Here is a 17,178-nt window from a genome sequence, read left to right as displayed (position 1 = left end):
GGGTGGGTTTTGGGGTGGGGGTTCAAATCCTTACTTAAGAATATGAACAAAACAGTTCGCATTCAAATAGAACATCTGATTGATGGGTCAACAATGGTTGAACCATACTAGGTCAAATCAACTCAGCCTTATCACAACTAAATGGGGTCGGCTACATGGATCCTTTTTCTCCAATCAGCTCCATTCAATATAAACCATCCTGGGTCGGTGGTTTAAAAAATTCATTGACAAATCGACAGGTACATGATAAAAATGGGTTCAAGTGTTGATACGGCCATATTAAGGGTCGTCGAGTGACCGGTCAACTGGCTTTACAAGCTGAAGTTGGATCAGTAGCAAAAGACTGCCTTCACTCTGGGACTAACACTCACCAGAAACCAGAAACAACTCACAGGTTCCATTCCAAACACCCTCCTAGTACCTGGATGGCTGATACTTCGACTTGGCGTAGTTGCCGCTCATAATTTTCTTTTACTATAACTTTTGACTGTAAAAAGGGAAACCAAAGAAAAAACTGCTAGAGGCTATGAAGTATTTCATCAAGGCTCAAGCATAGTTACTAACCTTAATGCTGTTATTGATTGATGGAAGTGGTGTGTAGTTGCGAACCTGAAAGAAAACATTGCAAAAATACAGCCACGTTTCAGACAATTCAAAGTATACAAATAAAATATTTATAGATAGTCAAGGAAATAGCATTCACAGAATTGTTAAACCATGTAAAAGTGTCTATTCTTTTTGTAACAATATCTACCAATACCTAATCTATTGACAAAACTTGACCAACTCATCTTGAAGCAGATCAGAGTAGGAGAAGGTACTCTCCTCCGACCCTCCTATCAATGGGAAACTGTGCCTCTGTTGAAACACTTCAATATTCTAATCTCTTGGGACACCTAAATGTTCTATTCTATTGAGGCACTCCAAGCTAAGTCAATCGATGAAATTAAGTACGAGACTCAGTGGTAGTTTTCTATTCCATTTTTTTATTTATTATTTTATCTTATCTTAACTGGATTAGGTGGCTGTTAGGTTTCCAGCTCTCTCTCAATGTCTAGTGGCAGTTTTTTTGTAGATTATGTGATCCAACCACGGGTTCAAAAACCCCATGTCCAGGTCGCTATTACAGGCCCCCACCCAAGTGCCTAAGCAGCTCAATGTGTATTGGTAGTGGCAATTCTGTAATTTATCTTAAGCATACGAGGGGAATGACAGGTAAATAACTAGAATCTTAAATGCTCTTAGTATTTAAATAACAAAAGGATAGAAGGGGAATTAGAACTAAAGAATAAGGACTAACTTGGCAACATAATTGTAAAGGCGTCACCTAGGCATTCTGTCCAGGCAGCTTTGCCTGGACTGGTGCCTAGGCGCCTTGCTGCTGTTGTCTTGAGTTTTTCCCCCATTGACCCCCTTGGTCCGTCTATGCGCCGTGGCAACTATTCATGGAACTAAACAACTAAGGGTATAAGCCGAATTAAGAATAACGAAGAGGGGTAATAATGGAAAGAGGAATAAAATACAGAATAAAGGCAACCAAAATTTGAGGTTGTCTTCAACCTCTTGATGGGAGCTCTCATGGTAGAACAGAAATCGTGATGTAGATCCACATTATGGAAGGAAATATGAGAGGAAGAAGGGTCCGGCCTTAGTCCACATAAGTGGCTAGGGTCCAGCCAAGAAGCCAGCCGAACCCCTACTTGGTCCACCTGAGTGGCTAAGTACAAATAAAGGCCAATTGGGCCCATCGGCTAGGGGAATAATTAGTAGTTGTTTTTAATTAATTAGTGGGCCATTGGGCCCATCGAGTTGAGTAAGTGGTATGTCGAGTCCAAATTGTCTTAGGACTCTATTTGTTTTCCACATAGGTTTATTATTCCTAGTCCAATTTTGAATTCCTAGTTGTAGTAGGAGTGTCTAGTCCTATTGGGAAACTAGCTCCTAGTAGTAGTTTGATTGCTATTCTACCCTCTATATATAGAGGAGCCTATGTACTCATAATTTCATATTTGAATAAAGAATAATTACAGTCAATTGCTTAGAACAGCCGGGATAGCTATGGGTGAGAAGCCCAGGCCGAGACAGCCGCTCCTCCCCCACTTTTCCCTTTGTTTCTTCTTGTTTAAAGCTTTCTATTTTATCCTAAAGTTACTGCTGTTGAAGTATACGACTGTTGTGAGTATTCAGAAGTTCAGATCTGTCCAAGTTACAAACCAGATTTGATTCTCTCTCCTGAAGCCTGCGATTATTTCTCCTAGGTCAGAAAATCAAGAAAGCTTGTAACTTCACAACCAGCCGTCAGAATCCTCTCAACTTTGGGGGTTTTTGTACCCTCCCTAGGGACTATCTACGCCTAAGAGTGCAGCTCAATTGGACTCCTACAGACCTAGCCGCACCTCTCTCTCTCCAGCTCTATAGTAGGTCTTTCTCTCTCTTATCGGGTTGTGGCTGGTTTTGCTACTATATGGGTATTGTATCCTTGGGGGTTTATTTGATGGTATTATTTCTTTGTTTCCTAGTCCTATTGGTATTGTTTGGGGTTATAAATTGCTGGGGTAGTTTCTTGTAATCTACTCAACCACCAATACTTTCCAACAAAATTTCAGGCAAAGGATAATACTCCAACACCCCCCAAATGCAACCCATAGCAGTCCAAACAACCTACTAACAAGATAGAAATAGATCTCTGAAGTTGGATCTGGGCGAGGAGGACTCGGTTTCTGTTACATTTTGGTGCTCACAATAGGGCAGGGTTTAAGGGTTGAGGTTCAAAGGGTTTATCGTCCAGGGGAGGGCTACCTTCAACCCAAATCTCAGGTGAAAGAGACTCGATACGAGGGAGATCAACTCCAAACTTTGGGGCTGCCAGTACAATTCGCAAAACACCATACAATGAAATCAAAAACTCAAAAGGGGAAAAGAAAAAGGGAAGAAAGAAGAAGTTTAGAATGAAATACTAGATTAAGAAAGCACAGAAAAGGAAGGAAGGAGAGAGAAGAACAGAGAAAGAGCGCATAGTCACACCACTCAGGTAAGCAAAACCCAAATTTTCTTCATTCAGTTCATCCAAATCATAGGGTTACCTAGTATATATAAAAAAGGAAATCCAACTCAAAACAGAAACCTACGCACTAACATGTTAAAACAAAATACGAAACTTGAAACGACTCCTACGTATAGCTAACTCCTACGAAAAGAAGAATGCAATTACAAAGATATCCCCAAGTAGCTAATTAACGACTACCAACCCTTGTTGGTCCAAAAACAGGGGTTTGACCAGTTCTGTTTGGGCTTGGGTTTCCAAATACAGTTGTGTCCGTCCAACCACGCTTCTGCTACTGCATCATTAGGACACCTATTTATGGCTGGTCGATGGATGATCAATGGCTTATCTGTGATCGGATCTGATGCTATCCCACTTGGATTAGCTCACATTATAAATAGCATAGACCTGCCCATTGATTTTAGCAATACATCAGTTTATTGTTTTCTGAACTATGGACTCAATGGTTGTTGCTGGATTCCAGGTAAGGAGGCTTTGGTGGAATTCTAGCCTGGACCTAGGGGGATTCCTGGTCAGTTATCTTCTTTGTTCTATTCTGCTCATTCCCAAAAAAACAGGTCAGATCTACTCACTTCTCTGTTGCCTGCAACAGTTCTGTCTTGCCATTCAAATTCTATTCTGTTTAATCACATACTTCTCTAACTACTAATCTATTCTGCTTCTAATTCGATATATCAGTTCCCATTTTATAGCACAATGAAATTCTTGTTGAGTCCCAACAAACACTGAGAGGGGGGTGAATCAGTGTATCCAATTTCTCTTCTTTAATAACCGTACGAACTGACTTGGCAATCTCTGCAAACATGGTACTTGTTAGCACACAATCATATGCACACTCAGCCTCTCATAGGCACTTCCAACTGTGCACATCCATTCTACATTCCACGCACTTCTAAACAGTATAATAGAAACAGTAAATCCACACGCACAACATAGGGATTTTTACGAGGTTCGGAAAAATGCCTACGTCACCAGAGTAGTGTTTGTAAAGGCATCGTACCTACTCAATATACTACTTTAACTGCACTTACAGTTGGGAGCACCCACACCAAGTTTTTCCAGCTTACAGCTGAGAAGGCATACACGGTGCCGACACAGATAGCAGCATCTCACTGCAAGGAAGCACCACCCTCGATGTTTACCACCAACTAAACACCTCTAACAAAGATAAAGCAATAAAATAATAATGGGCTTATACAATTGCCTTAAAATCAAGCTTAAACTAGCATGGTTTCTCAACAATAAATTGCTAGCAATCATACATCATCATAGACAGTAAATGTAGGGTTAGAAAATCTAATAGCCCTTGTCTGGCGTTCTCAGAGCACTATCTTTGCACACTGGGATCTTCAACTCCCCTTTAGAGTAGGAGACTTGAAACTTCAAATGAGCTCAACAAGTTGGACACCTCACCAAGTCACTTCTTTGTCTTCTTCTACTTAATGCACAAATAGGCTTTAACCCTAACTCACTTATCTCTTCTTTTCCCCTTCTCTTAACTCACATTCAATACCTCACACTTCTTTGTCTGCTTCTACTTAATTCACAAATAGGCTTCAACCCTAACTCACTTCTCTCTTCTTTTCCCCTTTTCTTAACTCACATTCAATACCTCACAATAAAGCTTCAACAATGCTTCTCAAACCACCATTAATGGAATCAAAACTACTTCCATTAAGCTACAACGCCTATTTAATAGAAAACCAAAAGGGGGGAGCTTCCTCACACAAATCTGTGGGTTTCTTCAGCTCAAAACTCTGTTCTTGGGCTTCTAATGGATAAAGCACAAAAAAACATGAAGGTAGCAACTTGAATAGACCAATTTGGTCTTGTGGATCAAAAGTTATGGCCATTTGAAGTCGGATCAATAAGAAACAAGCATTTGGAATCTTTCCAGGAGGCGTAGGACATGCTGGTGTCGTGCGGAAGCACAAGGCGCATCTCAGCCATTGGATCAGACTTCAAAAAGTGCCTTAGATCTATATTGTTTGATGAGCCTAACGGATAACAAATCGTGGGCGTACGATCTAAATAAAGGGGCCGACACATCTATAAGGCATATCGTCATCAAAGGCAACGTTTCGCGCTCCTATTGGCTGAAACATACACCTATCTGTACACCATCGGATCAACATAACCTTGACAACAGGATCAGGATAAAGGAGCAATACTCCTCAAGGACTACGAGGACCATGAACTTTTGAGAATTACATATAACCTCCTCCAAACCAAATAATATATGATGAAAGTCCTCATTGACTGTTTGAACAAAACTTTCATTAATTTGCGCAAAAACTCTCTAATCAAGAAAAAAAAAATTGTGCTAAAACCCCCTGAGCAACCCGAGAGCTGCTTTCAAACCAAATTTTGGAATTTCTAAACCAGTTTCGTGCAAACCTCCATATCTCTCATACAGATTCAGATTGAGTCGAAACGAAAAGATTATAAACCATGACTTGAAGCTCTACAAACTTCCTGAACAGCCCATCGCCAGACTTGGCCATGTAAAAAGACTAAAATGCCCCTAAACATTATGGAAGCTGTAACTTCTTCATCCGATATCGAAACGGGATAAATCCAGGTGTGTTGGATACCTTTTTTTATGCTTGCAAGGAGCCATGCAAGAGCCAACGCCCAAAAAGTGACCTATGCCGAAACTGTCCCTGAATGGAAAATAGGATAAAATTACAAGTTTCGGGCCCAGAAATCCACACCATCTACCATTGTTGAACCAAACCACCCAAACACTATCACACGCTACTGCCACTTCAAATGAGACTTTATGCTTCTACTGCCACTTCATCGTTGACTGTCACCTCACCACAACTGGTCACATCATCACTGCCATGTGGTCGAGGTTGCCAACAAGGATAACCAAAAAACAACAATTCTGTTCTCAGATACGAGTACTGTTGGTCAATTCGTACTGTTCTGAACCTGTTACTGACATTCCTAGTGGCTCTAGAACTCTACGTAGAGATTCCTAATCTGCGATCAGATTTGGCTCAAATTCTGCAGGCTGAACTTGTTACTGGAACAGAACCAATAATTAGAGTTTTGAGTCTGTTCTAAATTTTGTCGTAAGTTATCAAGCTTCTCCTACTCTTGATTTATTTCCATGTCCTGTGATTCTGCTACACTAGCATGTGCAGCGCAGATTTTTGCTCTATTCTCTGTGATACTTGGCAGAAATGTTCCACAAGTTCTAATCAGTAATCGACCAGAATTCTATGTTGTCCTAACAACGCAAGCTTGTTATCTAATATTTCAAGATCGGTGTTGTGTTTAATTTTTTTCTTGTCAATCCAAGCTGGAGTTTTTCCTTTGATATACCCCAGCTTGAGGGGAGTGTTAAGATATGTCTTACAATACTTTTAAGTGTTGGTGGTTAGTCACAATTAGGGGGTTGGTCCCTAACGTGATATGTGTTTAGTTTCTTCTTCCAATTTCCTTATCGATTTCTGACATGAGTTGTACTCTAAGTAGGAGTTTTACTTAGACTATTTTTGTAACTAAACATTATACATAAAGTTTGTCTATCCATGATAGACATAAGTTGAGCCAAAATTTCAACGGATATATGTTCCTTTTTGTATTTCGTAGGTCATTTCGACTCGTTAAAAAAAAAAATTCCGAAATTTCCAAGATGTCAGCGAGATTTCGAACCATGTTCTCTGCACATCCTCTCTCTATTGTATCTCTCGTTCTTCTTCTCATCGTAGATTCTGGTTTGCTTGCTCTTGATTTTGTTACAAAGCCTTGTACTCAAAAGCTCTAATGCAACACAATATCCTTTCACAGACACTAGCTTGTGTTTACTCAAGCTCTCTTAGTCTCCCAAGGCAGTAAGGTAGGCTGACTTAGTGCTAGAAGGAGTGCTAACTGCCGGCATGGTTGGCTTAGTGAAGACTATGGCCGTAACAAACAGTTCTGCAAGCACTTTCAGTTATATTTCGAAAACCATCTCACTGCTCAAAAGGTATGTGTAACAAAAGCTCAACTAGAACCTATGAAGAAGAAAAAGCAAACATAGAGAGAGAGAGAGAGAGAGAGAGAGAGAGAGAACCACAATAGGCTCAGCTTGTGTCTATCGTGGATAGACAACATTTACTTATAAGGTTCAGTAACAAAAATAATGTTTAAGTAGAACTCCAACTTAGAGTACAACTTGAGTTAAAACCGATAAAAAAGCTGAAAGAATAAACTAAATATATATCAAATTAGCGACAAGACCATAGTTGTCACGGCGTCATGGCAACCCAAGGCGGTGGATGGGTGACTAATCGATTTGGCGGTGAATCGCCCGCTATGGCATTGCCATGGCGATCAAATCGCCCATGTGTTATTTTTTATTTTCCCTATTTTCGAAAGTTATTTTGTATGTTATAATATATACCCTATGACATAAAAAACCAATCAATATTAAACAACATCAAGTCATAAAAATCAATATAGTCACACTCACATTAAGTCATAAAAAATCAACATGACTTATTGATATTTAGAGAAATGCTCTTCTTCTATAATATTTTTTATTAGTCAAATGATTTTATTTTTAGATAAGACTTTTTATATTAGGTATACAAAAAACTAACTTTCTAACAAGTCTACGATTACTTAAATCTAGGTAGTTATGACAAAGTTATGTTCCGGTCAAACTTATATTAAAGTGTGCAAATGTTATTAAATCGCCTGAATGGAAATAATTTTATTTACATCAAAACAAAAGATTATTTTACCGGACTTTTGGTTTTCAGCAATGTTCTACTATGATAAGATTTATAAAATTTTCAGAATTGAGAAAAACTTTAGCATTTGAAAGTTAAAAATCGCCCTACAACCAAAAAACCAATTTTTGTTCTTGGACCGGTGGGTTGACTTTTTATCCTTTTGAAATTTGATTTTTAAATTATTTTTATTGGATTCAAATAAGGGGTATATGCTTATTTATAAATAATATCTTACTTCAATGGTATTTGGCATAAATAAGGGCAAAAAATATAAACCGGCATACAGTGCAACAAGGCAACAGTCGCCTAGGCTCCAGGCAAACCGCCTAGAAAGGTGCCGCCTAGTCGACGCCTTGACAACTATGGGGACAAACCACCAATTATGAGTAACCACTAACTTAAAGTACTGCAAGACATATCTTAACAATCCCCTTTAAGCTGAAGTATATCAAAGGAAAACTCTAGCTTGGACCAACAAGAACAGAAAATTAAACGCAACACCAATCTCGAACAGTAATTGTAGATGCCAATGAGCATGGAGAGATACCAATCAACAGCTTCATCAAAAGCTCTTCTCAAAAGAAGGCAGTTAGTCGTTAGTAATCATCTCCACAAAGGAGTGAAATAAAAGTTAACATCCAACAACTACATCAAAAGCTCTTCTCAAAGGAAGGCTGGTAGTAGGTAACAAGCTTCACAATGAAGATAGATAAGAGTGCAAATATCAATGCACTTAGGAGACCCAAATAGAGGTCTTAGATAGTAGGTATTTAGCACCAGATTGTTGGGGACCAGAAAGCATCAAGTTGTTGTGAACCAAACAACATAAGTTTGTTGTAGACCAGATAGATTGCATTGTTGCTAAATATAATCATCTTCAAAAGATAAAACTAATTCTGAAGATACGAGCTAATAAATAATAATAATCTTCACTGAAATAATTGTGCAGATAAGAATTTCCAACTGATGACTTGAGCAAATAATATAATAATCTCTAAACTGAACAGATGATAAAAATCTCCAACGGCCCCTCACTGGTAGCATTACACCTGGACAAATAATGCAGAATATTTAACAAGAGAATATTCCATCACTCCAGATCCCAATAATCAAGAGCAGCACAATGAAATAATTTCCAATCTCCCTTTCACAGTAGCAAATCTGAACAAAAAATCTTCTACCACCACGTCATAATGGATAAGCAGTAAATAAAATGTCCAACCAAAACCAATCACAACCAATATCTTCCAATAATAGCAATTAGACCATCACTCCATGCAAGTAACCTCATTTTTTTTTATTACAACCAAATTGATGTATGTAGTGGTCCAAGAATCAAAATTAGGTGTTATGGGCCCACAAATGGGACTAGAATAGGTTAATGTGTAATAGCTAGGGCAACTCCGTACCATAATCATGATACACAACCCACTTAAGGAAGTAATGGCATTCTGGTAAATAACCAGAAATTTTAAAGGGCACTTGGTAGGATAGAAGGACAGGAGGACACAAAAGGGATTGCTATCATTGAATAAGGGAAAACTTGGAAGGAACATGTAAAATAAGGGATAATGGGGAATAAAGGCAAAAAGGGAGGAGTATACATTGAAAGTAATTAAAAATAAGGAGAACATCACGCAAAAAAGAGAGTAACGTGACCATCTTTCTACCACTCGACAGTTGCGATACTAGCAGGAAACCCCAGTACCCCCAACCCCCATCGACTCAAGGGAAAAAGGGGAAACAGAAGGGCAGCAACCAGGGACCCAACGATGAAGGTTATCTTCAACCTTCGAACCAACAGCCAATTACTCTGGTTCAGATATGGTAGATCGAGATGGATTGAGATGCAGCAGGTCTTCTACTTCGTCGAACAGCAACAAATAAATCATCAGTCATCAACCAACCAGAAAATACCACTAAATCGAGAAGAAACAACGATAGGAGAATAACTTCATAAAACAGAAAACCCCAATCCTAGGAAACCAGGAAAGAAGAGGAACCAGCGGCAGCAAGGGGGGGTATGAGTTTGATCACTCCCTGGCATGATAGCAGTAGTAGCAGAAATTGAGTAATCAACAATCGGTATCTATTATCAGTAGTAGCAGCAAATCAGTCAATTAAGCAAATCACCAGTAGAGGTAAATAAATCTTCAGCTAATAATCAATTGGCTAGCAGCAAGCAGTAGATAGAAACCCAGAAATATGCGATCATCAATTGAGCAGTAGACCAACCGATATCAAACAGAATGAGGCTTGGACAGAAACTTGGAACAGTAAACAATAGCAGAAATCAGCAACCAGGGGAATCTTCAACGAGAAGTAGCAGTAAATGATACAAGATAAGAAACTTTTTTTTTTTTAATGAAGAAATCATAGAGAAAAATCATTCTTTTTTTTTCCTTCATCATCACTCTGATACCATGTAACAAAAGCTCAACCAGAACCTGTTTAGAAGAAGCAAACAGAGAGAGAATGAGAGAGACAATAAAGAGTATGTGCTGAGAACCACAATAGGCTCAAGCATGTGTCTATCGTGGACAGACAACCTTTATTTATAATGTTTAGAAATAAAAATAAAGTCTAAGTAGAACTCCTACTAGAGTACAATTCAAGTCAGAAACTGATGAGAAAATTGAAAGAAAAAACTAAACACATATCACGTTAAGGACAAAACCCCAATCGTGACTAACCACTAATACTGAAGTACTGCAGGACATATCTTAACAGTATGTATATACACAAGAGCCAAAAATACACAATGACAGAAAACCTACTAAGGATGTCACATTGTTAGCATGACTTGAGACATCAGTCATCACAACATCAGATGATATCACATCACTCAAAAATAAGGACCTCCCAAAATATGTGCATGACAAAACTGCAGACCCAGATAAAGATGGCAAGAAAATAACATTAATGAATGAAGATAATACAACAACCACAAACTCAGCCTTATCCCAACTCAATGGCGTCGGCTACAAGGATCCATACACAAAAAAATAGAAAAAGTCCAAACATAAAAAGGGGAAGGGAAGAGATGGAAAGATGGGAGATATGAAGAAAGATGAGAGTAGGATAATAACAATAAAGAATACGAGGAAAGAGGCACAGCCCAGCAAGAAAAAATCAAATAGAAGATTTACTCATACCCCAATCAACTAAGTTAATCCGACTATAATGAAATCAAATTTCCACCATAATAGTTCTGTAGAACCATAAGAGCAATAACATTGACAAGGCTTACCACAAAGTCTTGGCTTTCCACTATGTTGCTGACATAGTTCCGACTGATTGTGACTTTCAGAATATACCTGCAAGTGGCAAGGAAAAAAAATACTTGACGTAATAGTCAATCTATATCCTCAGGTCCAATTCTACTCAATTTTGATTTAAACATATAAAATCCAGTTAGACTCAAAAGTCCAGCTCAGAAAAAAAATTGCATACAACCATCGAAATAGCATAGGTGCACTATAGGGACATTCAACAAGTCCCTCAATCAATAGCAAAGAAAAAAAAAATGCAACTTATTGCTTAAAAATTATTTTTATGTGAAAAATTGAGATGCAACTAGACAGAATCCATAGTCACCAGCCACATGTCAGACCAGTTAGAGACTCTTCGCAGTGACATTTTTTTTGGGTGAATAATTTAATTCACAACCAAAGGAGAAAGAATATACAAGCCCCTAGAGAGGGGAGGGAGAAGAAAGAAGACAAACAAGGATCACGATGAGAATCCGGGGTCCTGGACACAGAGCTAAAAAGCTCCCAGGAAGATAGAATCTGATCATTTCTAGGTGGGGCAAGAGGAGGAAACTTTTGAGATCTGAGCTTTAACATCAAAACAGATGAAGCTCCAAATCTTTCCAAGAGGCTGAGAGTTGGAGGTCCATTTTCTATGATTCCTCTCCATCCAGATCTGATTGATGGTTGCACAAAAGGCGAGCTTGCCCACAAAGTCACAAATGGTCTTTCCATGGAATGTCATATCCATCTAGATCCACTCCCTATGGAAAGGGAGAATTCTTCTTGAAGAAGGCCAGCACTTGGAGAGGACTAGACTCCAAATGGAATAGGAGACGGGGCAAACAAAGAAGAGGTGCTCAATGTCCTCCGGCTCTGATCCACAAAGATAGCAAAGCGGGGAGACAGGGGTCCTTCAATAAATGAGGAAGGCCTGAGCCGGCAGGAAATTTGTGAAGACTCTCCAGGCCGTGAAGCTTTGCCTAGGAATATGATTAGCTTGTGCCAGATTAGCTTGTGCCAAGGGGTGGAGGAGCTTCGAGTTCGGACATAATCCCAAGAAGCCTTTGCATCGAAAATCCCAGAAGGGGAATGGGTCCAAAGAAGAGTGTCACACCTCAAGTGACCAGAAGAGGGAAACACAGGCAAAACATTCCAAATTTCTTCCATCTACGAGGAGGAGCTAGTAGGGGGGACCAAGATCCAAATGATATTATGTCAGTAACCTTAGCAAGTCTTGGAAGACCAAAACTATATATGCTTCAAGCACTGAGAACGTTAGATAGGATCCTCATAGGGTGCCAAGGGTCAAGCCATAGATAAATGGAGGATCCATCTCCTATCCGAGAGGAAATAACTCTAGAAGCCAAGGTTCTGAGAGAGATCATCTTACGCCATACCCATGAAGAATCTGAGGGAGAGCGAACAATCCAAAAGGTGTCATTCTTGAGCATATTAGAGTAAATCCAGTCCACCCAGATGCTTTTCTTCTTAGAAACCACTTTCCAGATCAATTTTAGGATGCCAGCACAGTTAACATCCTTGATACGTCTCAAACCAAACCCCCCTTCCTTTTTGTGAAGACATATCGCGGCCCAACTTAAATGTCAAACAAATTTAGTGGATTCGCATCATTTCCGAAGGAAGGTAGCAAAGATGGACTCCAATTTTGAAGAGATGGATTTGGGCAACCCATAGATACCGAACCAGTAGATGTAGGAGTGGCTTGGAGGATAGATCTAATGAGCTCAAGACACCCAACAAAGGAAAGAAGCTTGCCTTTCCATAATTGAAGGCGTTTTCTGATGAGATCCAACATGGGAGAATAATGATGAGCCGTGAGTCTTGTTGGATTTAGAGGCAGTCCCAGTGCCCAAGTACCTGACGGGAAGAGACCCCAGATCGAAACCAGTTTTCTCTAAGAAGGACTTGTGCAGCATCCAAAATCCCAGAGATGAAGATGAGAGATTTCCTTGGGTTGATGCAAAGACCAGACATCGATGCAAAGAGGTCCAGGCAAAGCATAATAGAATCACTAGAGGGGTCATTAGCTTTGGAGAATATCATCAAGTCATCTGCAAAAGCGAGGGTGAGCCTTAAAGCTTTGCACTTATGGATGGGGGTAATAAGATTTTGATAGAGGCAGCTTACAAACTTCTGGAGAGAACTTCCAATAGCAAGGCAAAATAAATGAGGCGAAAGAGAGCAACCCTGTCTAATTCCTACTAATGGAGAGAAGAATCCAGTCGAGCTACCATTGATCAAAACTAAGAATTTTGGGGAGGCAATGCAATGAAAAATCCAGTTTGTGAGTGGGAGGGAATCCCATCTTGCTAAGAACAAATATGATAAAGTCCCATCTCAGAGAGTCAAAAGCCTTGTGGATATCAATCTTCATGAGAGCAACTGGGGAATGGCCTTTCCTATCAAATCTTTTTACAATCTCATAACAAAGAAGAATGTTGTCTCCTATGCTTCTTCACGGGATGAATGCTGATTGATTGTCACTGATGGGGAAATCAATCACTTTCTTGAGTCCGTTGGCAAGAATCTTGGCAAGAAACTTGTAAATAAGGTTGCAGAGAGAAACTGGCCTAAAGTCATTCATAGTGATAGCTCCCTCATGCTTGAGGATGAGGCAAAGAAAGGTGTGACTGATGCACTTGATCTGGCTTGGATTGTAGAAAAAGTTTTTGACTGCTTTAATAAGATCCTCTTTGATGATATCCCGGGTAGATTTGAAGAATCCCATACTAAATCCATCAAGGCCAGGGGCTTTGTTTGCTTTGAAAGAAAGGATAGTGGAAGTGATTTCCTCATCCAAGGGGATTGACCAAAGCATTTGGGTCATGTTGGTGAGGACAAATTTCTTGAAGTGACCTTCTTGGATAGAGGAAGTGATGTAGATACGCAGCCATGGGGCGATCCATACCCATTTGGGTATCCAGCGAGAGTTGAACCAGATTATATTAGTTTTGGGTCTAGTAGGATTTTAGAATTTTACTTTATTTAGGAAGATTGTGTTTGATTTTATTTTAGCAAGTTAGGTATACGTAGGATTTAGAGAGTCGATTTGTAATTTGTTTCCTTATTTAGGGTAGTTTCTTATTTCAGTTGAGTTTCTATTTTATGTCTTTTATTTTCCTTTAAATTGGTTGTAACCAATAGACAAGTTACATCGAAGAAGATATGAATTGAGTGAGTATTTGTGAAGCCTGCGGGCGTGTGTTTCTCCTTCCCCCCCCCCCTTTTCTTAGTGTGATTTCTCCCTTTGCCCTGCAACTCTGAGACCTCTCTCAGGCATTTCTTCCCTACCCCTACCGGCCCTCCATCAAGTGGTATCAAAGCCGAAGGATCCCCATCCCTTCCTCTCCATCTCTTTTCTTACTTCTCATTCTCAATTTAGGTTCCTGTCGTGACTGAGAACCAAAAAAAAAAAATCACCGCCACCTCTCACCCACCCCATCCCTTCAACCCTACTGAAACCCCCTGCCTTCTGTTGCCTTCGACTGAGGGTTCCAGCAGGACTCAAAAAGAGAAAAAAAAAAAAAAAAAGGAGCAATTGGCGAAGAGAAGAAGAAGCAACAAACAAAGAATAGAAGAAAAAAGACGAGAGGGAGGAACAGAACCAGAGAAGTAAATAAAAAAAGAAGCAGAGCAGTAGAGAGAAACAGAAACAGAAAACAAGAAGAAGAAGAAGAACAGAAGAGAGAAGAGAAGCCGAGAAAAAAAAAAAGGAAACAGCAGTGCAGAAGAACAGAAGAAAGAAAAAAAAAAAGTGAAGCCGAGAGTCGAGAGATAAGATTGAACCAAAGGGGAAAAAAAAAGAATGAAGAAGACGCAGTAGAAGAAGAAGAGGAAGAAGGGCAGATGAGACGAGAGAGAGAGAGAGAGACAGAGACCAACCTGTTCCAGCCGCTAGCGACTCCTATTCTGTTGCTGCTCCTACCGACAAAGAAGAAAGAAAAGGGTCTCCCGCGATAAGTCCTTCTCACCCACGATTCTTCTTTTATTTATTTTCCCCTAATATTTTCCTGAATTTCCAGTCTTGCCCTTTTTATTCTTCACTTATTCCTAATTGTCCTTTTACACTTCACTTACCCACACTGAAATCCTTTGAAGGGTAAAGTGAACTTTTAATATTTATAATTCTGCCATCCCTCAAAAAAAAAAAAAAAGAGAGAGAGAGACCGATGGATCTAGACCTTTTATTGGATATCCGTCAATAAATGCAATTGATGCAAGTGAAGCTCGATGAGGCTCAATGACTTTGCATGGAAATCAAATCCATAGCACACTCTACCTTCAACTAGGTGATCTCAGCTGTTGAACAACAGGTAGATGAACCAGAAGATGAATCACCCATGGCAGAAGACGAGATGGCCCCATTGGAAGTTGAAAATCCACTTGTGGAAAATTTTAAATCGATTGATCTCTTCAATGAACCGGACGATTTTATTTTCCTGAGTCACTACTTCACCAATGAACTTCGCGTCGTGGATTTCATATCATTCGATCTTGATTTCGATGGTGACTTCATACAGGCAGGATGGATGCTAACCGATTGGTGTTGATTCTTCCGTTCTACAAAACTCGTGGACAAGTTTTTCTCAACACAGGGGAATTGATGTAGATACATACCCATGGGGCAATCCATACCCATCTGGGTATCCAGAGAGAGATGAACCAAATCCATATTGGTTTTGGGCCTAGTAGGATTTTAGAATTTTACTTTATTTAGGAAGATTGTCTTTGATTTTATTTTAGCAAGTTAGGTATACGTAGGATTTAGAGAGTCGATTTGCAATTTGTTTCCTTATTTAGGATAGTTTCTTATTTCAGTTGAGTTTCTATTTTATGTCTTTTATTTTCCTTTAAATTGGTTATAACCAATAGACAAGTCAGATTGAAGAAGATATGAATTGAGTGAGTATTTGTGAAGCCTGCGGGCGTGTGTTTCTCCTTCCACCCCCCTTCTTAGTGTGATTTCTCCCTCTCCCCTGCAACTCTGAGACCTCTCTCAGGCATTTCTTCCCTACCCCTACCGGCCCTCCATCAAGAAGCCAGAGGAAGAAGAGGATTAAACAGATGCTTGAAGTGGTTCACGGGCATCTCTTTTATCTCATCCACTTTGGAGACCTGGATACCATCAGGGGAAATAAGCTTGGTGATGGAGTCGAAATTGCTTCTAGCCTTCAAAGAGCGACGAAAGTATGATGAGTTTTGAGTCTCCAAGCTCCAACCAAGTAATTCTAGACTTTTGTCTTAAGAAGCTCTCTTCCTGGGACAGAAGGTTTAAAAGCTTTGCAGATTCCAATTTTTCTTCCACAGCCAGAGAAGAGTTCAAGTAGTCGGCCTGAAGCTGAACCTGAATGGTAGAGAGTCCATTCCTGCAATCGGCAACAAGAGAGGAGATGTTCCCAAAGGTGTTAGTATTCCAAGCTTCCTGGTCAAAGCAATAAGAGGGGAAGAATGAGCTTGGACAGACTTGAGCCAAGCGGTTTGGACAACTGACAGGAAGTCAGGGTGGGAAGGCCACATGTCAAAAAATTTGACAGGCTTGGGATCAAAGAAGGGATAGGGATGGATTAAGATGGAAATGAGGTTGTGATCAGAAGTGGATGAAGGCTCAAAAGTGGCATGGGAGCAGGGGAAAGAGGTGAGCCAGGCTTCATTGACTAGCATCCTATCCAGCTTATAAGCTATTCTGGAGGATCCAGTTCTTTTGTTGTTCTAGGTGAACTTTAAGCTAGACCAGCGAAGGTCATCAACTCCAATATCCCAAATGCAGTCATTAAAAGCATCCATATTAGAAGGATTCAAATAACCACCACCTTGTTTTTCAGGAGAGAAGCGGACCACATTAAAGTCACCGCAAATGCCCTAGGGACGGGAGCCAACCTGGACCACATTGGAGGCATAGATGGGTGAGAACAAGAGGGAGAAACTACTAGCTGGGTCTGAAATGGAAAAGTGAAGAAGCTGAGAGGTTGCAGAGATAAGGGAAACTGAGACTTTTGCAAGGTCCCAAAGGAGGCAGATACACCCATTTGGGTGGTGGGAATGGTTAGTGATGTTAGACCAACTAGGGGCAATGGACGAGATAATACGAGAGACAGAGAGCTCTTTAATG

The 17,178-nt window shown here is 39.9% G+C and overlaps 1 protein-coding gene across 1 annotated transcript in view; it reads right to left on the bottom strand.

Annotated features, from left to right (window-relative positions):
• Positions 1–17,178, bottom strand: part of LOC122081844 (vacuolar protein sorting-associated protein 26A-like) — a 43,277-nt gene that overhangs the window by 6,370 nt on the left and 19,729 nt on the right. Inside the window, exons 8-9 of the mRNA XM_042649194.1 lie at positions 11,045–11,111; positions 565–609 (exon numbers count right to left, since the gene is read on the bottom strand). Coding sequence (XP_042505128.1) covers positions 565–609; positions 11,045–11,111 — 112 coding nt within the window. The remainder of the gene's footprint in view (positions 1–564; positions 610–11,044; positions 11,112–17,178) is intronic.

Source organism: Macadamia integrifolia, chromosome 6 (assembly GCF_013358625.1).
Source record: "Macadamia integrifolia cultivar HAES 741 chromosome 6, SCU_Mint_v3, whole genome shotgun sequence".
Lineage (NCBI taxonomy): Eukaryota > Viridiplantae > Streptophyta > Magnoliopsida > Proteales > Proteaceae > Macadamia > Macadamia integrifolia.
Note: the sequence above shows the minus strand (reverse complement) of the source record. Positions and strands in the feature narration are given on the sequence as shown.